Source organism: Dermacentor albipictus, chromosome 1 (assembly GCF_038994185.2).
Source record: "Dermacentor albipictus isolate Rhodes 1998 colony chromosome 1, USDA_Dalb.pri_finalv2, whole genome shotgun sequence".
NCBI classification, from domain to species: Eukaryota; Metazoa; Arthropoda; class Arachnida; order Ixodida; family Ixodidae; genus Dermacentor; species Dermacentor albipictus.
This window is the reverse complement of record NC_091821.1, coordinates 497,704,307-497,726,690: the sequence shown is the minus strand read 5'-3', so window position 1 is coordinate 497,726,690 and position 22,384 is coordinate 497,704,307. Positions and strand designations below refer to the sequence as shown.

The 22,384-nt window shown below is 45.9% G+C and overlaps 1 protein-coding gene across 9 annotated transcripts in view; it reads left to right on the top strand.

Moving 5' to 3' along the window:
- LOC135908829 (phospholipid-transporting ATPase ABCA3-like) overlaps nt 1-22,384 on the top strand; it is a 324,046-nt gene that overhangs the window by 112,733 nt on the left and 188,929 nt on the right. For all 9 annotated transcript variants that reach the window (XM_065440659.1, XM_065440663.1, XM_070532568.1 and 6 more), the window contains one exon: nt 766-976. In XM_065440659.1, coding sequence (XP_065296731.1) covers nt 766-976 — 211 coding nt within the window. The remainder of the gene's footprint in view (nt 1-765; nt 977-22,384) is intronic.

The window sequence follows — 22,384 nt, the reverse complement described above, 5'->3', positions numbered from 1 at the left end:
GAGTTCATCGTGTGTTTATTCACAATGTCACTCAAGCTGTAACTTTTAGTACGCTGAAGTTTAATTTCTCATTTCAAATAGCGACGTTCAAAAGGCAGATACAGGGCACCATACATATTGTCGTCTTTAGTGCTGCAATAGGGTTGCCCGTGCTCTTTTCAACGTCAGCGCTTCCGTGAGTTCCGCAGCGCGGGTTTCGCGCCGGCTCGAGAGATGGTGCCACGATGCGTGACTAAGCCGGCAGCGTCCGGAGTGCCGTGCATGGCTGTTTGGCACAGACGAAGCTTACAATGAGGTTCAGTTCAGTACCGGTTCGTGTGCACTGTGATGGTGTGTGATGCTTCTAACATGCACTACACCCATTATGAGATTGTGGCTACTGTCATCCCCAACCAATCTGCTTCGCCGGTAGCTATTTCATGCTTACATCCCCTCTCGATTACGGGAAGGCCATATATTTTTTGTTGGTAATGACGTCATCAATGAGAACAATTTGATATCCACCAGAAAGGTGGTTCCTGAATGTTCTAAAAGCAGGCAAGTAATGGCATACCTGGGCAGCTTAGGAAAAAAATAAATATTAGGCAAGGCTGCACTAGGCAGAACCCGAAAAGAGGTAGTAGAGGCAACGAAAGGTCGTCTCTAAAAAGGCTCTCATGAACATTGTTACGTTATGAAATCTTACTTGTGGACAAGTATGTATCATCCGTTGTATTTCAAGCACAAAACAAAGCACGTTTTCTGTTTCTTTACCTTTGTCGACAGATCCTGTTTCTTGACGAGCCGATGACAGGCTTGGACACAGACACCCGAAGGAACATCTGGAACGTCATCGCGAGCGCCTCCCGCAGGCTCACCGTTGTCCTTTCTTCCCACGAAATGACCGAGGCGGACTGTCTTGCTGACCGAATAATCTTACTCTCGCACGGAGAAGTTATTTGTGATGGTTCTCCGGCATACTTGAAGAACGCGTGCAGTAAGTTTTTAAGACGTATTCAATTGCCAGACTTAAGTAAGGGCAGGAAAAAAATGCAGTTTCACACAGCAATACCACCTTCAGCAAGGTATTTCCTATGAAGACACATAATAAATACGTGGGGCTGACATTTTCTTAAGCTAGGCATCTTCGGTCAGCGCGAACATTTAACCCCTAGCCATGACAAATACGTTAATGATGACGGTCGCTCTAAGTTTTCTTATCATCACAATGCCCAAGTTTGCAACCAGACAAGTAGGAACTATAATTAAATCGGGCTTCGAGTTCTGCCTGTATAACGACAGTAAAATATCTTGGCTACAGTGGAACCAATATCCAGGCAACCAGGCAGTGTGTACAGGAAAGAACACGTGGCCCAAGTGGTGAACAGAGTTTTTGTTTGTCCGAAATAGCCTACGAAGTTCCGTCAAGTATTCCAATACAAAGATCGAGCTTACGGAATTAGGTAAACATGGGTTTAGGAGGAGTAAGCTCGAATAGTGCAATATCTAAAAACTGTATCATCGATAAACCCACAGGAGTCGAAAGGTCTTTATTAAAGACGGCTGTCGTTCCCGCTCGCGCATCTTCCTGGTGACACGCTGCATTCCAGCCGAGAGAGCGATCGCTCTTGAAGAAAAGAAAGCGCATTTGGGTCTTACATTCACAATGAGTCGTACAATTCGTTGTTGCATCTTGGGTGACAAGGTTTAGCGCTTCGAAATGTTAAGCATAGGCGGAATGTAAGCCTTCATAACGTAAAGCTGGATTAGTTGGATCAGTCGCTCGCTCACTCTACTGCACGCTGAGCGGTTAGTGCAGCGTCCGTCAGCAATGCCATGAGCGTAGGAGTGGAACGCAGGAGTTGACCAAAAGCGTCATCCTATAGAAAGTCCAGTGCGCCTTTGTACTAAGGGCCACCTTGAATTCGTGTACAAAAATTAGCATGCCGGCCACACTGCTACGGCCACAGCGTCTGAGCAAGTGCTCTCTGATATAGGGTCGTGCGTCATGCGCAGGTTCAGTTCAGTTTGTTACCTCAAAAGTCCCCGTAGAAGCATTACATAAGAGGTGGGTTTTTTTAAAACAGCGAAGAAAACATCGCGACAGATGATCATTTAACAAAATGGCCTGTTACATGTTCTATAAACGAACATGGACAGGTGGTAGTAGCGATGTTGGCGGGAAGGCCGTCCTAGTCTGGTGGCGGTTCGGAAGAAAAAGGAGGCAGTGAAGCCGATTCTCCGAGCACGGGGGCGCGCTACCTGAAGTGGATGGTTGGTGCAATGAGACATGCGTGCTGCTGCTGTGATGTAAAACATTTAATTAAGAGAAGAAAGGAAGAACTTGTAGTACAGAGAAAAACTGGAAATGCCACGTCAACATGAAAGCATTGATACGCCGGATTCCAATTTCAGAGATCAAACGCTGACATCATAGGATTATGAGGTATGAATGAATCTATCAGCATTATTTTGAACCGATTCTAATGCGTTGTTTAGATATGCTCGATGCGTGTGCCAGATGGCTGACGCGTATTCTAGTTTTGGCCTAACAAGTAACTTATACGCTATATAGCATTTTACAGCTGGCGGGTTGATCCGTAGATTCCGTTTTCCGTAGATTCCGTAGACAGGTAGTAGACAATAGGTAGCACACATTGGTGTCTTCTGCAAGGGTCGCACAGTTGGAGCACGTCCTCAATAAAGCCATTCATCTTTCGTGTTAACGGCGTAGTCCTTTAGTTTAGATGTATTGCTAAGCAGCAGGATCTTGAGCAGCCTAACTCCTGACACACGAAACTGTGGCAGAGCAGTGTTCTGCCTTTTGGCTCTTTTCTTTGTCATGCGTCGCGTTGCTCAAAATCCGGGTGTGGAACTTTCAAGTAGCATCAAAGGGTTAGGGATACCCATGCCAGGTCCGTCCTCACAAAAACTTCCTCGAACCTTGTGAGAGCGAGAGTGAGGGAAATGGCCTACGGGAGTATAGCAATTAACATCTGTGTCACATCGGAGGGACTTCTTATGGGCTATGAGGTTTGAAATTCAGTACGGCGCAAGAGGAATTTGTGCCATCTGCAGGAGACCTGTTTTTCGCGTCCAAATAGTGGCGGATGCTATAGGTATTGCTTTATAGCAGTAGAGACAGCTATATAGCAGTAGAGCAGTAGCAGTAGAGACGGCTGGCAGCCTTTGTCAGTCTCTGACAAAGGCTGGTCCACCAGCCGCAATGTCATTCAACTATACTGTGCTAATTCAACGTACGTCGTACGTTTTTCCTTCGTTATATATATATATATATATATATTGCTACGAGGCGGTGCAGGAGCGAACCATGACCAGAGAACTGACGATCGCCGATAGTCGTGCGCATGGGCTCCATCTTGGCCGCCTGTCTACTGCCCATTGTATATATCCTGTAAATATATTGTCAATCGTCTTTCCTACCCGTACCATTTAAGTGGATAGTGCGGGTTTTTCAAGTTTCAGGATGGATTTACGCAGCGGACGCTCCATGGCGGCATCTACAATGCCAGCGCACGGCGGGGACGAGAATGCCTCGAGCAGGTCACCAACCGTGCCTCAACCATCCGCTGCCAACTGCCCCGTCGTCTTCGTACAACCGCGTGTCCCAGGTAGCGTTTACGGCTCTGACAACACCAACGTCGAAGATTGAGTTCAACTGTACGAATGGGTGAGCACTAGCAATAACTGAGAACCTACTCTGGTCTAGCGAACATAATATTTTACCTGGCGGGCACGGCACAAGTGGAGTTTCTGAACCACGGAAAGGAACTTACGAGGTGGGAGGTATATAAGAAAAGCCCAAGTGACGCCGTCGTGCTGCAGAGAAAGAACTTGCATGCCGAGCTCAGACTTGTACCGAGTCCTATGCGACGTACATCTAGGCCATGCTCGCGCTTTGTCGCAACGGAGATAACATGATACCGGAAACGCAAAAGGTTGCACATATCCTCAAAGGTCTCGCGGATGATGGGTTTAAACTTCTGGTTTTTAAGAATTCTAGCACAGTGCAAGAAGCAATCAATGAATGCCGATGCTATGAAGAAGCAAAATGTCACCGCGTTGCTCCGAACATCACACGTCTTCTGAACACGGATGTGACGTCTACCTGCAAGCACCTCCGTCTCTCACCCATTCCGCCCGTTCCTACTGCATGCGACAATATCGTACGCATCATCCGCCGCGAGATTGAAGCTGCCTTCCCAGTAACCCTGCAGGTACGTAACTCCGACGAATCTCATGGAATCATTTGCCTTATCCAAACCGTTGTGCGTCAAGAACTAGCAAATGCAGGATTACAGACGCTTTGTCCAGTTAACGGACCTGACTACCAACCGCCGACCGCACCTGAGTTATACAGACGCCCAACCGTTCGTCCTCGTTGTAACGATTCCGCAGAATGACGCAATTTGTATGGCAGGTCCATCTGCTTCTGTTGTGGACGCATTGGACACATTTCCCGCCATTGTCGCAGCGCTTGGAACTCGCAGCCTTGGCTGAGTTATCGAAACATCCGACGACGAGGTGGTATTTCCCGAGTGCCGGTACATAATTACGACGACAGCGGTCCGCCATCATCGGCAGCACGATGAAACCATTCCCCTTCACCATCCCGACACCTGCCTCGCTCACCCCTGCGTCGTCGCTCTCCTTCTCCCGCATAATCCCGCCGCTCATCGGAAAATTAACGGGCGCACCTCTGAGAGGTGAGCCTGCCACGACGACCGGACCCAAAATTCCTCTGCTCACGCTACGTGGATATCACAACCTCATCAACGTAGACGTGGACGGTACACCTGCCATCGCACCCATTGACACTGGCGCCCACATATCGGTCATTAACTGAGACTCCATATTCGTCTGAATAAAGTTCTTGCCCCTGCTCCGATCGCTTTAGTTCGCGTACCCGATGGTGCGACTCCTGCTGTTGCTGGGTTGTGTACCGTCCGTGTCACTGTCGCCGGACCCCACACTTCAGGGTTCTTTTACGCCTAGGATCAGTGCCCGCATGCAATCATCTTACGACTTGACTTTCTCTCGGCAAATCGGGCTATTACTGAGTGTTCTGCAGGAGTTATCAAGCTTGCCTTACCCCATGCTGTTGAGCCCCCAGATCATGCGCCGAGTCGGCTGTGTTCCGCTGATTACATTCGTGCGCCACATCTAGCCATGACGCAGATCGACGTCTCTCCTGAACTCCCTGTAGACAATGGCAATTGCTTCGTGTCGCCTAACGCTACCGTCTTCTGTTCGCAGAATTTCATGTTCCCGCACTCGGTCCTCAGTATAAAGGGTAACACCGCATGTCTCCCTATTGTAAATTTTGCACTATGCCCTCAAGTGATACCTCAGGGTAATCTCTCTTTCAACCCTAACTCCAGCCTCCGACTACCATGTTCCCTCTGAACTGAGCCTGCTGCACCGCCTCCTGCTGCTATTAATTCAAACACCACGATGTTAGATAGCATAATGAAGATTATCGCCACTGAACTTCCGGCAGAACACGTACACGCGTATCGGTGCCTGCTCATTTCATACCTGGACATTTTTTAACTCAGTTACCGAACACTGGCAGAAACAATGGTTTTTAAGTATCGGATTCACACCCGCGATGCAAGACCCATACACCGACGTCCCTATCATGTCTCTTCTGCTGAACGCCAAGTTATACAAAATGAAGTTGACAAAATGCTTGCCCATGATATGATCGAACCTTCTTATAACCCACGGGCATCACCTGTCGTGCTCGTTAGAAAGTAGGGCAACAGCTGGCGCTTCTGTATCGACAACCGGCATCTTAACCAAGTAACAATAAAAAATGTGCACCCGTTACCTCGGACAGATGAAGCCCTTGACTGTCTTAGTGGTTCCGAGTATTTTTCTTCGATGGACCTCCCATCCGGGTATTGGCAGATTGCAGTTGACGACATGGATCCTGAAAAGACGGTGTTTATTACACCTGATGGGCTATATCTGTTTAAGGTGATGCCATTTGGGCTACGCAATGCTCCCGCCACATTCGAACGTATGATGGACGCCCTACTTCACAGATTGAAGTTGTCAATCTGGTTGGGCTACCTCGATGATGTCATTGCCTTTTCGCGGACTTTCGACACACACATCGAGTGCCTCTCTGCATTTGTTCAGTGTTCCGCAAGGCAAGACTTCAGCTTAATTAGACGAAATGTCACTTCGGCCACCGGCAACTTACGGTGCTCGGACACCTCATCGCCTCTTCCAGTGTTCGTCCCGATCCGGAGAAAGTTCGTGCGGTCAAGCATTTCCCTGTGTCCACCTGCGCAACCGACGCTTGCAACTTTGTATGCCTCTGCTCCTACTTCCGCAGATTCGAGTGACATTTTGCTAACGTTGCACGCGCTCTAAAGGCACTGCGTAAGAAAGACGCGACTTTTGTCTGGGATCCCGACCAAGCTAGTGCATGCGCTGAGCTGATGATGGGACTCACGTCACCACGGATTCTCTGCCACTTTGACGTGTTCGCCCCGACGAATATTCGCGCCGACGCCGGCGGCCGCGGTATAAGCGCTGTTTTGGCACAAAGACAGCATGGTTCCGACCGTGCCATTGCGTACGTTAGCCGTCTCTGTAACCAGCCGAACGCAATTACTGGATCACCGAATGTCAATGTCTCGCCCTCGTTTGCGCAGTAGGTAAGTTTTGCCCCTACCTTTAAGGCGGCCTTTCCCGGTTATCACTGATCACTACGCCCTATGCTGGCTTTCGTCTTTAATAGATCCAGCTGGACGTCCCGGTCGTTGGGCTCGACGGCTCCAAGAGTAAGTACTCTTACACAGTGGTGTATAAGACAGGCCGACTCCATGACGACGCTGATTGCTTGTCATGCTATCCAGTAGACTCACCAGACCAGCCTGAGACAGGCGAGTCAACTTGCCTCCTCGCGCGCGCTTACCGCGTTTGGTGACATCGCCGATGAACAACCACGCGACCCTTACGTGAGAGACATGATTCTCAGCCTGACGAACCTGTCAACTTCAGCTTCTTCGCGTATGTTTATGCTACAAGGTGGCATACTGTACACTTACAACATGTGCCCTGATGGTCCTGAACCACTCCTGGTGGTTTAAAATCATATGCGTGAGACTGTGTTCGCACAGTTGCATGATGTCCCAACCGCTGGTCATCTGGGAGTCTCAGAGACAATTGACCTTGTTCGGCATAGTTTCTTCTGGCCCGGTATTTACCGTTTCGTTTACCGTTACGTCGACTCATGTAAATCTTGTCAGAAGCGCAAGAAAACCACCAACTATAACATCTGGCCGTATTCAGCCCAGTAAAACAGCAACTCCGCCATTCTTTCGAATTGGTCTTAGTCCCCTTAGCACTTCTCCTCTATCGCTTAGTGAAAACAAGTGTATAGCAGTTGCTGCGGACTACACCCAGTAAGCGATCACGGGGGCTCTTCCTACCAGTTGCGCGACCCACGTCGCTGACTTCCTTCTCGACGCAGTGATACTTCACCACCACGCTCCCCAACAACTCATCACCGACCGGGGCCGCTACTTTCTCTCACAGGTTGTCCAGGACATCCTGCACATCTGCGCTACAAACCACAAGTTTTCAATGGCATATCACCCTCAGACCAACGGCCTCACAGAGCGGCTCTATAGATCTTTCATATAAATGCTAGCTACGCATGTCTCCACCGACCACCATGACCTGGATGCTGCTCTGCCATTTGTCACATTCGCCTACGTCTCGTCATTATTCTGCTGGTTTCTTTTCACTTGTTCGCTTATATGGGCGAAAACTTATACTACCGTTTGACACGATCCTCCCAGCCGTTCTCGATACAACGTCAGAATATGCCCAGTCGCTCTAGAATATGCATATCTAGAGCGACCGAGGCAAGTGAGACTGCATGCCTGCGTCTGACCACTTCCCAAGAAAAGCAGCGACGCATATATGACGCTCGTCACCGCGATGCCCACTTTAACCCGGGTGACATCGTGCTTCTTTGGAAACCAGCACGTCGAGTTGGTCTTTGTGAGAGGCTGATTTCACCCTACTCATGTGCTCATACCGTGTCTTGCGTCAAGTGACAGACGTGACCTACGAGAGACAACCTCTTAATAACTAAACATCGAGATACTCCTCTGATATCGTTCAAGTCACTCGACTAAAGCGATATTACTCAAACCTACCAAGCACCGGCACAGCCCCTTCACAGCCAAGGGTCATGTCATGAGGCGCTCCAGGAGCGAACGATGATGAGAGGACTGACGATCACCGGTAGTCGTGGGCACAGGCTGTATGCCTCTTGTATGCCTGCCTCCTGCCCCTATATATGCATATACATATATATATATATATATATATATATATATATATATATATATATATATATATATATATATATATATATATATATATATATATATATATATATATATATAGAGTAGGCAAAGAGGAATTCTTCAGGCGACGTTTCAAACGTACAGAACTTGAGTGGTGCTCCAAGGTAAACAGCACAAGTATTCAATGTCAACAGTTTCGATCGGTGGACCGATCTTCACCATGGTGTACACAAAAACACCCTGATGAAGATCGGTCCACCGATGGAAACTGTTCAAATTAAATGCTTGTACTGCTTACCCTGTAGCACCACTCAAGTGATATACATATATATATATATATATATATATATATATAGCTAAAAATAAATATTTCTCCACAGATTTACCTTCTCTCTTAAATTCGAATCCGAAAAAGTTTTGGCGTGTTATATCACCTGACCGTGACTCTAACCGGATAGCCTTGCATAGTGATACAAATACTCCCCTTCCTGACAATGAGTGCCCCTCTGCGTTTAATACGTTTTTTTCATCGATTTTCAGTCGCGAGGATCATACCAATGTACCTGATGTTGCTGATTATGACTGGCAATTCATGGAAAGTATTGAAATCTCGGTGGAGGGAATTGCATGTCTTATTAATAATTTGAAGTTTTCTACTTCATCTGGTATTGACAATATTAGTTCCAAGATATTAAAAAATACCATTTCTATATCCAGTAACATTCTGTACCATATATTCAAGCAGTCTTTGTCATCGGGACAGCTGCCCAATGACTGGAAAATGGCCAAAATCATACCCATATTTAAAACTGGGAATAAACACTCCCCGGAAAATTACCGCCCAATTTCATTGACCTGCATTTGCTGCAAGATGCTCGAACATATAATTGCTTCTCATATTTATAATCACCTAGAGTCCAATAATTTTTTTTTTCGCCATCAACATGGATTCAGGAAAGGATTATCATGTGAGACACAGTTACTCGAATTCACGACTGACCTGCACCTTAACATGAACAATAACCAGCAGACCGATTGCATTTTCCTTGACTTTTCCAAAGCATTTGATCGTGTAGCTCACTGTCGCCTTATTGCTAAATTAACTGCACTTCGAATTGACTCCTTCACTTTAACATGGCTTCGTAATTTTCTTTCGAATCGTCAACAATTCACAGTAGTTAATAATATTGCTTCGTCTCCTACTTACGTTACTTCTGGTGTGCCTCAGGGCAGCGTTTTGGGCCCTTTACTGTTCCTAATTTACATAAATGATTTGCCACTTAATGTTTCTTCTCGCTTACGTATTTTCGCTGACGACTGCATTATTTACAGATCAATTAACAGTACTGATGACCACCTGACCCTTCAAAATGACCTTAGCCTAATTCATAATTGGTGTAACACCTGGTTAATGTCTTTAAACGTATCAAAATGTCAGGTAATTTCTTTTAGCCGTAAGCGTGACAACTCTCATTTTTTATACAACGTCAATAATAAAGAATTGTTTCATACAGTATCGTATAAATATTTGGGTGTTCACCTAACCGAAAATCTCTCCTGGACAGACCATATTGCAGCCGTTTGCGCAAAAGCTTCAAGGACAGTAGGTTACCTACGTCGTAATCTGGGTAATTCACCTTCAAACATCCGCAAATTGGCCTATCAGACATTTGTTCGTCCACAGCTCGAGTATGCATCATCCATCTGGTCCCCACATCCTACATGCTTAATCGACATGCTTGAATCAGTCCAGAACCGAGCTGCCCGTTTCATTTCACGTAATTATAGCCATCACTCCAGCGTAACGCAAATGAAACTCGATCATTCCATACAGCCTTTAGTTCTTCGCCGTAATATCGCTTTGTTATCCTTGTTTCACAAATATGTTTATAATGCCACACAATCCACACTACATATCCAGACCGCCTCGAGCACGTCTCGTCGATTATATAACCACTTAAGTTTTGCGCGCATGTACGGTACGACACATGCTTTTAACTTTTCCGCACTCCCTACGGCCATTCGCTTGTGGAACAATCTGCCTGATCACATTGCTTCCGAGTCAGATCAAGAAAAATTTCGTCATCTCCTACACGAGCATTTTTCATAACAGCACTTACAAATCACTTTATCTTGTTTCTAACACTTGGCAATCTGCTTCGAACTTCTTGTGATACTTTTTTTTTATGCATTGCTATCTCGCTCTTGTGAATTGCTATGTTATGCTGTATCGTGTGTTCACTTGTATGCTCTGTATATATTATTGCTTTTTTTTTGCGTCTTTTTCCCTTAATATCACTTCAAGAATTGTACTCCCTGATATGTTCATTTTTTGTGTATTTGACTTTCTAGTATTAATGCCTTACGTTAAGTTTTACTCAAGTTATTTCCTTAAGTGTACCTTTGTGGCCTTTCATTACTTCAGTTGTTTGTGTTTCATGTTTCAATCTTGATAGTAATGTTGGTGAGTCCTGTATTGAGGTGTATCTTTTGTATACCACTTTAGAAGGCTGCTTACTCTGTAACCCCCCTTACACAATGCCCCCATGGGGCCTGTAAGGTATTTTAAATAAATAAATAAATAAATAAATATATATCTCAGGCACGTACCCAGGAGGGGAGGCGCCCCCCACCCTAAGTTATTCGGCATACGCTCTCCCCCACGTACCCGCCGACGCCACCACTCCTGACATACATTCTTAAAGCGCCGCCAAATCAATTTCAGACTTGACAGTTATTCGGCGGTCAACCTTTTCTTGCTTTTTTTCAGTCCTTTTGGATGGCGGTAGTCATCTGCCTCCCCTTGGTTGTGAAGACCAATTTCCAGGTTCGACTCCGTGACCGCGCGATTAACTCGAGATGCGTTCAGTTATCACCATCTTCCAATGGTCACGCGCATCGCTGTTGATTCGTTAGTTCAGCCTTCTAACGATCCAGCGACCAGGAAGGGGATTCAGTTCGTAGTGAGCTGGTCTGTATGCTCGTGGAACGAACTACGGCCGCAGACAACGCCAGTTGCGTTTAAGTTTTCCTTTTGCTTCATTATTTCCTCGAGTGGCCGCTCACCGCGACGTTGGCAGATCCTCGGAACCATACACCCGTTTTGATAAGGTGGACAATAAAATCAGGCGAAACAGCGTCCATCATCAGACCCTGTAATACCCTTTAAACTCATAAGCAACATGACTTGCACCCGTTACGTCCTCTGGTCTTTTTCCTAATTATACAGCACTTCTCGCGCAAAACTGGCAACAAGAAAAAAATAGTCGTAAGGAGTTGAGACATTAAGCGATCTGCTAAGGAGGAGAGAAGAGGCGCGAGCCAAACGGGAATAAAAAGCGAAAATTAACAAATTTAACCGTTGTTTGCTAACACATTTATGGATGAACTTTTTATTTAACAACAAATAGTGAAAACGCCGCCGGAAGAGGAGAATAATTCCGTGTGCTTTTAAGGACGCTTCTACAGTTATCAGTCGAGCCGCCTGACGCAGCCACTAATCTGCTGTGCTTAGGTGGATTTTTCCTAACTTTCTGCTGTGGGGGCAGTACGCCTAGAAACCCAGCGCCCTGTACTCTACGCGGTAGTATGGGACAGGCGGCCACGCATCATTACGCAACTTCCCAAATCGCAATACGAGTCGGCTTCGCACTTAACTTCCTAGAGCAGTAAACGAGGGATGCAAAAAGACGTGGCATTCTTCCACAAATATATATTTCTCTATAATTCTTCCAGGGCTAATTCAAAAAACGCTACTATAAATCATTATTTTACATTTTCGCTTGTTTACTTGTTCTTGTCACTGTTCTTCCTGCGCTTCCTTCATGCGCGAGTCCATTTTATGTGGTTCCTTGTTTGTCAAGTAAAGGAGAGGTGTATCTCACCGGTGTATCTGTGAGGGAGACCTTATTTCATTTCTGTTTTCCGGGTTTACGTGTGTTTATGGCGAATTGTGGGCATATTTTTCACTTGTACTAGTAGAGGTACCCTCCCCCCCCTCATTTGCATCGAAAAGCTACTTTCCCCCCCAAAGATAAATAATGGGTATATGCCTGATATATATATATATATATATATATATATATATATATATATATATATATATATATATATATATATATATATATATGTTCAAATATGAATACAGCACAAGAGAGCAGCAGGCAGCGTGTCTCAACCAGAGCAGCTCAGGCAGTCTCGAGCTCGCGCCTCCCAGGCGACCAGCGATGTGGCTGTGGCGGCGGCGCCGGGCATTCCTCTTCACTACAATTGCCCCCTACAGGAAAAGGAGCCATTCTGGCGACTTATGGTGAACATATAATCATGGGGTCGTAACGCGGCTTCAGGCGTTGTTCGAGGACGGTTTCACGACCACGACAGCGTCAGTCCGTAGGTGACGTGAGTGACTCGACAATATAGTGCACGGGCGATGTCTGCGCTACAACACGGTAGGTCCTTGACATATGGAAAAGCTTGGATGAGAGTCCAGCAGGAGTGGTGGGAACCCAAAGCCGCACAAGGGAGTCCGGAAGAAAGTGACAATGCGGGTGATCACCGTCAATTCTAGATTTTTGTTTCCATTGGGCGACGGCTGTAAAGGAACGGACGAGCTGACGGCATTCCTCTGCGCGGCAGGCAGCTTCAGAGGGGCGTACATTCGGATGTGTCGGGTCTGTACAGAAGAATGGTGTCGAGGGTAGTCGAAGGTTCGCGGCCATACAAGATAAAGAATGGGGAGAAGTTCGTGGTCGCCTGTGGTGCAGTGTTGTAGGCGAACGTGATGAATGGCAAAATGAGGTCCCAATCAGTGTGATCAGAGGCGACGTATTAGGAGAGCATGTCGGTTAAGTCTTTCCGTCAGACCATTAGATTGAGGATGGTAGGTGGTGGTGGTGCGATGAACGGTGCGACATGCAGCAAGGAGAGCGTTCACGACTTCGGAGAGGAAGACACGTCCTCTATCACTTGAGAGTTCGCGAGGTGCACCGTGACGGAGAATAAAGTTTTTCAAGAGGAAAGATGCTATATCGCGAGCGGTGGCAGCAGGCAGAGCGGCTATTTCTGCGTATCACGTCAAATGGTCGATGGCGACGGCTATCCAGCGGTTCCGGGAAGCCGTGCTCGGACGGGGTTCATACAGGTCTATGCCAATGCGATCGAAGGGCCTGGCAGGACATGAGATTGGTTGGAGTGGACCAGAGACATGCTGAACAGGAACCTTGCGGCGTCGGCACTGAGGGCACGACAGAATGTACTTGCAAACAAAGGTGTACATGCCACGCCAGTAAAACCTGGAGCGAAGCCGGGTGTACGTCTTGAAGACACCCGCATGTGCACACTGCGGGTCAATGTAGAAGGCAGAACATATTTCATCACGAAGATGTCGAGGTATGACCGGCAACCACTTGCGAACATCAGAGACGTAATGCCGGTGAGGGAGAAGTCCATCCCGAATTTCGAAGCGAGATGCTTGACGGTGCAAAGCTCGAGAACGTATCCAGCTTTTCTGGACACAAGGGTTTAGTTCGCGTGAATGCCACCACGTGGCGTACTCACCTTAAACTTTTCAAACTTCCCGCGGTGACGCGTGATGACGTCAACCAAACAAAAATAAAAAAGTAAAAGCTATCCCTGCGCATTGAACTTCGCCACAATGCTTGTCCCGCCGGCGTTATCAGTGTTCTTGATCAAGCGTATTCGCTCGTCGCCTGGAAATTGCTCGTCATGCAGCGTTTACTCGCGACGAGCAATTGTTGATTTTGGCCTTTTGATTCGGTTCCTTTTTTTTTCTTCTCTTTTCCTTTTCTTTTTTTTCATTCTACGCAGTAAAGAAGCTAGCCTAACCGTCAGAAGCACTTCGGGGCAGCCTTTCTTCAATCGGCATACATTGTTAACGTCCGAACATGGCACCGCGCCTACTAGAGACGCCGTCGTGGATGGATTTTCATTTTCTCTTATCGAATTCGTTAAGGTGCACACAATTATTTCACTAGCGACTTTGCAATGCGCACTCGTGGGCTATCGCCGCAGCTGCAAATCTAGATGTGCTTAAGTATTAAGACATATACATGGATATGTCGGTTTTTCACCTTGACACAGAAGTCACGAAACAAGAGTTGAGCAAACTGTCCCTGCGTCGTCGCAGGGTGTGAGAGGGGGCTAGTTGGTATTCCATGCTAAAGTGACTAGCGCAAGAGTGGACACGGCACACTAAAGAGGCGACAAGGATAAGCGCAAACTTCCAACTGGGCGCTTGTCCTTGTAGCGTCTCTCTCTTGTCCACTCTTGCTCTAGTCACTTCAGTCTGCGTCGTCATCCGTTAGCATGCTATGGCCGAAGCTGCTCGCAATATTACGTCACATTTACTGGCCACCAGGCCAGGTACACCCTTGGGTACGATATATACAGTACTTGCAGTTAGTTTCCAAAGTAGTCTCCTATGGCGGCTATCCACGTGCGTGAAGCAAGAACGCTATTTAAAATTATTGTGCAGTAATATATGCGGGATTTGTATGTCCTCCACATTCTCTACCATGTTGCCGTTCCGCCTTTATTATATAGCCGCAATGTAGACTAGCAACTATCGCACGCCATAAAGGCTATCCACATATTCAAACCTTAATGACCATCGGTTATCTTCCCTCCTCATTACATGTCCTGCCCATGCCAATTTCTTTTTCTTGATTTCAACTAAGATGTCATTAACTCGCGTTTGTTCCCTCACCCAATTTGCTCTTTTCTTATCCCTTAACGTTACACCCATCATTCTTCTTTCAATAGCTCGTTGCCTCGTCCATAATTTAAGTAGTATCCTTTTCGTAAGCCTCCAAGTTTCTGCCCCGTAGGCGAGTACCGGTAAGACACAGCTATTATACACAGACTGGATTCCAAGGGAAGGGAAGCGTAGCAGGGGGCGGCAGAAAGTTAGGTGGGCGGATGAGATTAAGAAGTTTGCAGGGACGACATGGCCACAATTAGTAGGTGACCGGGATTGTTGGAGAAGTATGGGAGAGGTCTTTGCCCTGCATTGGGCGTAACCAGGCTGATGATGATGATGATGATATATTCAAGGACCTCACGCGCAACTCCTGACACTTAATGGTATTCAAGAGTTGTGCGACTGTCCAGAACATCCTTAATGAATGTTACATAACGCATTATGAGGTTTTACTTGCCAAAACCGCGATTTCATTATGAGGCACGCCGTAGTGGAGGATTCGGGAATAATTTAGACCACTTGGGATTTTTAACGTGCGCCTAACCCTAAGTACGCGGGTTTTCGCATTTCACACCCATTGAAATACGGCTGCCATGGTTGGGATTCGATCCCGAGACCTCGTGGTTAGCAGCCGAACCCAATAAAAGCTAAGCAACTACGGAGGGAAAGGAATGTTGGCAGTAGGAGGAAGGTGACAGCCGGCACGTGAGACAATTTGTTCCCATCCTCATTGCTGGAGAATGGGTACCATCTGTCCAAGAATGACACCGTAGAATGCACTGTATTCAATGTGATGGAGCCCGCGTCCAATATTTCAGACCCGAATCATACTGTAATTACTGACGACCAGGCATCCCGCTAATACGTACAGTCGTTTGACAGCTGCCGAGCGCTGGCGTCGGCCACAGGACCTACTTGACCTTTGCTCAACACTTGCCGACATTCTCGCCTCATTTCGCACCATTGCGTTTCAGCTGAACTGCTTCAACAGCCGATTTATTTGTGCCAGAATTTGGCCACCCTGTCAACGTTATGGTTTTTTATTTTTAAGTCATCTCTTATATTTAAGCTAAGGCTGTCGTGAAATTTCCAGCGGTTTCACCTTTCCCAAAATGCCCGCATTTTTGTCGGCCTCTGTTAATATTTTGGGGGATTTTTAATAGACGTGAAAACCATTGCATGGCCGCCTGACCAAGCTGCTCAAAAAGTCATTTTATATCCCTGAGGTCATGCGCAAGCTTCCGCCTTCTTGCCATTCATCAACCTCCCGATTTCCCTGTCACCTGTATTCCATTTTGACGACTCCATTCCCACGGAAGTTGGCGACGATATGTCCATGGAATGAAAGCCATTTAAATCAATTCTACTGTGGATACGACATCCGCTTATGCTCACTGTGGATGGAAAATATTGCGCTAATGAGCGCCATTCTGAAGCATCTAAATTGATAGTCACAAAATTATGCGGATCCCACGTATGTGCGAATCGATGTAAGCAAAGCTTTCTGTGTTTGTTGTCTTTGTTAAACGTAATCTCCACAGAGTAGTCAGGCACCCTCTAATGAAATGCTGTCAATGTTTGCCTGATTACGCCCACCATTGTGATGCAAATAAACGTAACTCCAACTCATTTTCTCAGAAATAAACGCTGAATGAAACGCTGACGTCATCCTGAACAAGATCAACAAGCGCCCTAGTGCTCGATCTTATGATGCCCCTATTCGTAAGCTTATATTCGTGATTTAGTTAATTTGGGGGGGGGGGCGAGAGCGATGTGTTCTTATACCGCCGAAACATCCCTCGGACGTCTCTGATGTGCTCGTTTTTATTCTCAAATACCCAATGAAAACTGTAATCGCTGCAACTTCATGATGTCCTGGTGGCAGGCCACCATGGCATGTCGCGCAAGTATGACCGCGCTGATTCATTTGGGTTGGCATATATTATTTGGTGCGTCATACTTCGCCACATGCATTTTTCAAGCAGAGCTTGAAAAGGGCGGCCAACTCACTACGTCCCTTTCCTCTGTTTACTTCCGCAAAGTGTGTGTCTATCGCTGTGGTTACCAAATACGCCCAGCGGTACGCTACCACTCAAGCCTTTCTGTAGGCTGAGCAACTGAAGTCGCAGGCTTTCTTCAACACGGCGTCGACGTTCAATATGGCTATCCTCAATTACTTTTCGCGGACTTCGCTCACCGCCTTCTCTCCAATGAAATCTCCTATACTACTCGCTCCTGCTAGACACAACACAAACACGCAACGACCTTAATGAAGTATCTATAACACGCTAGTTGACATGCTGTGGACGTATATTTCCGCTGAGCACCGGGATTGGAGCGTGGTCACGTCTATGGTGACATTATCGGTATACAGCTTCGCTCAACAACACCGCTCGTTACTCATCACTTTTTTTTTTTGCCGGCAAGAGTATAGCGTATCTCCTCTGAATGTACTTTCGGCTTTAAGTGGGACCTTGCACGCCCGCTTATTCTGTTACGTTGACGGCGACCGTTGTCGTCAGGCTGCCGCCTAATTCTGAGCGTCGCAGTCACAAGAGTGCACAGAAAGCTGTCTTCCCAAACAAACCACCGGGATTCGAGCCCATCTCCCAAATGCAGCATCTTGCATTTGGGAGATAGGCACTCTAACCATTACGCTACCACGTGCCTCCACCAATTTCCGTTTATCTGCCTTCCCACTTCTCGTTTTTGCCGCAGACGCAGGAAGAACAGATGCAGAAACGAAAAAAAAAAGTAAAGATTGCTTGAGCCGCCAGTGACGCATGACTTTAACTTTGGCAGGTTACTCTCATTGGAGCGCATATAGGCTTGCGGCTTCGTGCAGATGATGGGTCGCCTTAGCTTTATTGTAAATTTCCTTTCACCAACTCTTTTCCGCTAGAACTGAAACGCCTGACAAAAATGAGACCTACCGTTGAATATCTTTCTTGTTTTCTAGGTTTAAAGCAAAAATGATCATTAACACAAATAGTGATTTTTTTTAAAAAATGGCATAAGGATACTATATTTCAAGGTCATGTTTTGTCAATATGGCCCGGCACCACGTATCGACGAAAGGGCATCACAGTGCCGATGCACGCGGCAGGTTACTGAATGAAGAAAACAGAAAACGACTGTTTTTCAGTTCTCGCAACATATTGTACACAGAACACAAGGCACCCACCACCATGACATTCTTTTTTTTTTACAACAGCGACACACAATGCCGGACTGATATACTTCCTAAAGGAGTCTCATTTGATTTTTCATCGCAGAACCGCAAGCACAGTTGCGTCGCGCGTGCTTGCAGCCACGTACTGTAGCCGTGCTCCTTTTCCTCTAACAATATGGCCGCCGGCGGCTTCAAGCGCTCCCGTAGGTGGCGGATTGGACTGTCACTCAAGAAGTTTAAATACATAACCTCTTTGCATAGAAAGGACGGCATGATTGTTAACATCATTGCTCTCCAGACTGATCTTGATGAGCTAACTCATTGGTGCGCTATAGGGCAGATGGTAATTAACGCAGACACAACTATACATCTCAAGTTTACTTCCGCTGCTAAGGCGATTCCTAATGCCCACACATTTAATAATACTATCATTGAAACTTCAGCGTCGGTAAAATACCTCGGTGTAAATTTTAGCTCGTATTTATCCTGGAGCACTCATATTGAACTAATTACTACCAAACACTTAAAAAAACTTGGTCTTCTTAGACGCCGACTACACCAAGCCAACCAGGACACAACACTACACGCATTCAACATGCTAATCAGGCCTGTGATAGAATACGCATCCGTGATCTGAAACCGTCATTATACCTATCCTGTTAACATGTTGAAATCTATACAAAACAAGGCTGCTCGATTTATCTGTTTCCGTTACTCTCGATATCAAAGTGTAACAATACTGAAAATATCGCTCCGTCTCCCACCTCTGGTCATGCGCAGAAAACACAGCCGTTTAACTTTTTTCCATACTCTCTACCACAGCAACACGCCATCCGCAAGTTCACATCTCCCGGTGCCGCACACACCGGCTTTTGTAGGTCACATGAAGTAGACTAACCCATTTTCGCTCGGACAGAACGATACAAATACTCACTTTTGGTCCTGGCTATTGAAGAGTGGAATTCGCTTCCTTCTAGCATTGCGGCCATCGCTGGAACATCATCATTTCAAACAGCTCTTTGGTCATGCTTAGAAAATGCCACTGTAGAATGATGTGCGGTTTTTTTCGTTTTTTTTTTTCATTGTGTGCGTGTGGGCCGTAACGTTCCGTGGAATATTAGGTGACATGTTTTGTAACTTCTGAAGGTGCGATTATTGTTTTGTTTTGTTTTGTGGGATTTGCTACATGTGAATTTTTTCAGTACCTGTTCCTAGCTATTTTTTCCCCTGTCAACTTGTACCTGGCTTATTAGCTTGTTTATTCCTGTCTTCAGCCGTTCATATTCTGTATTGTATATTGTTAAGTTTTCTTTGATGAATCCCCCCCTACGTAACGCCCGCATTGGGCCTTTAGGGTATTGAAATAAAATAAATATTGTTGGCTTGGATGTCTTCTAACGCGTTCTTTTGTTTTCGTCTCTGTCTTGAAGGGACGCGCACCGTAACATGCTGCAATGGTGCTTGCGTTGAGCGTATGTAAGGTGAGAAACACGGTTCTAAAATGTCTGTTCACTAACCTGTGCAGTAAACCCATGTTTATAGTATTCACGAAATAGTAAGAGTCACGAGTATGGCAACCGTAACCGCAAGCGTCACGTTATAGCCGTAACTTGTCGCGACAGCGTCAAGTTACGAAATACGTGGCGAGGTATGGCTGATGAATAATTAATTGCGAAGATTGGTTTTCAGTAAACGCTTGTTACCAAGAACGGCGGGTGCTTATACTACCGCAAATGACGGATGCTTGACGGGGACTCTGATCATTTACTCGCCACATCACAGATCTACACTAGAATTCAACTGGTTTCGCCAACTCTTGCTTATATTCTCTCGCCCCTAAACTGCGACTTTCCCTGCCACCCGACCTCGAGCTTTTCCTCTTTGTCCCCCGCTTCTTTCCCAATCTGCTGAGACGTGCTTCCACTGATGCTTGCTCTTCTTTTTTCTCAATAAATGAAGGCATTCATTCATGCATTCCTATGTTACTGCAGAAAAGCGTGTCTTTATCTACATAACCACCCTCTCTCTCACTTGGACTCTCCAATCGCAAAACAAAGTTGCGGTGTTGCAAATGGCTGGGCGTCACATATGCAATTTTCTAGGAATGGCCAGTAGCACGGCGGGCAATTTTCGGTGGGTGACGAGACAGTATATAGAACACCTTCTCTGCAATATCCACGCTCACTGCTCTGCTACGTGAGCTTCTATTAGCCGCTACTGCGAAGTAGGAAATGAAAGAAACCTAGCTGGGCTGGTCACGGACAGCTCTTTTTGGATTCGTGATGCATCGATATAAAATATATATATTTCTTATATAAGCCTAAATGACAGCGATATAAGCGAGGTGAGTTACGCTAGCTCGTTGGTTTTGACTAACGACGCTCTTCATGCAGCACTTTCGTCTTATGCGTGTTTGCGAACGGGAATGAAAGACAGGAGGGTAATACGCCTTCCTGAAATTAAACATTCGGAATAACTCTTTGTTTGACGGTTAGACATATGTTGAGGGCCCCCGATACGAACCACCTGCAAGTCTGTATCAGCTTGCAAAGAGGAACTCAGAGTAAACGTTGTCAAGAGGATAGGCTTTTAATTATCATAAAGATATCTTTATTGAAATTCCTTACCATGAGGTGAAAGCCGACTAATAACCATTTATATTTTCTGTGTTATTAAAATGTCCTGTTAATAAAAGGTTGCTGTGTTTTACAGCCTCCTAAATTAGATTGTAAAAAATAAATTGATGCGGTAAGTGTGTAAACGCAGACGCAAGAAAAGGCTTAGTCCGTTTCCAAGTATTCACTCAATGAAGATGGAGCGCCTCTGTACTCTCGCATTGTAGGGATGTCAAGAACAAAACACTTCCAAAGAGTAAGTCACGAATATATCTCATTTTAAGGTGAGCTTGCGCTGGAAAAGAAAACGCTCAAAGCGCAACGATGGCTGCGCGCAAAGTGCTTCCTCTGATTCCGATCTACGGATCAAGGCGTCAGTTCGTCAGACTGAAATGCTCGTACATTGCAGCGCAATCTCGGGTCCTCAAATGTGACGGCGAATGTAGGCCAGTATTCGCTTCACGCGCGCAATCTGATAAGATAACGCTCTTTCGCTATTGAATCCGTGGCAACATACTGGATATTAGAAACACATGCAGGCGCATCTTGAGCTAACTGATAACTTTGGAACTGTGGTTAGACGCTAAAAAAAAAAGCTCCCCCCCTCTAAAAAAGGAATACAGTTGCTTTCAATATTAGCTGAAAAATAGTGCTTGTCGTTTAAAAAGGGCCTCCAACACTGCACAGCGGCGCCGACATACAGGAAATTCAAGCTCGAACTATCAAACCAGCGTATCGTGGTTCAATGTATCCCAATAGTCCAGGGGCCAGTTCCACCACGGCTACTGTGTCGGAGCTCATATTTCATGTCAGCATTATTTGTCACAAAATCACAGTATTTTTTCTTTAGATCTTATCATTAGATAGCTAAAATACATCCAGCGAAAGCCTCATCTTAATATTTCACTACTTTTCGTTGTAACGTGCACATCCGTGCGATCCATATGTTACAAAGTACTGAAAATGTACCCAATGCTTTCCTCCAGGCAGCAGTTTTTATTCCTTATGATGGCAGGAAAGCGAGCCTGATGCCACCAACGCTCAGGCACTTAATCGGGAGCGCACACAATGTTCTCGCACGCCTTGTGGGATGTACCGTAGCGCTGAGGTGCTTCTTGTATAATATATAAGAATCGGTTGTAAAGGCAGTCGTGCAAGGTTGGGCACATGTGCTTAAGCTCATGAAGTTGATTAGTGCCAAGATAACCTGTCCAAGCTTTCACACTTACTTTATATGAAGTCTACAACACCATCAATATGCCGGCTGCTTTTAACTGCACGAAACAAAACTATTGAAATGATACAAACAATATTAACATCATTTTATCATTCGAGTGTTCAGACTGGTAATCTCTAGATGCGGAGTAAGTTGAGAAGTTGTTTGCGTAATTAACAAAGCTGCGTTAATTAAATTTTCAGTAATGGTTCTTACGTAGCTAAAGAAAATGAGAAGTTTGGAGCCCGTCCTCGTGATTATGCAGCCAATCGAAAAACTTTCGACCAAACATGCTTCTGTAAGAGCCATGCAAACAAAAATTTTCCA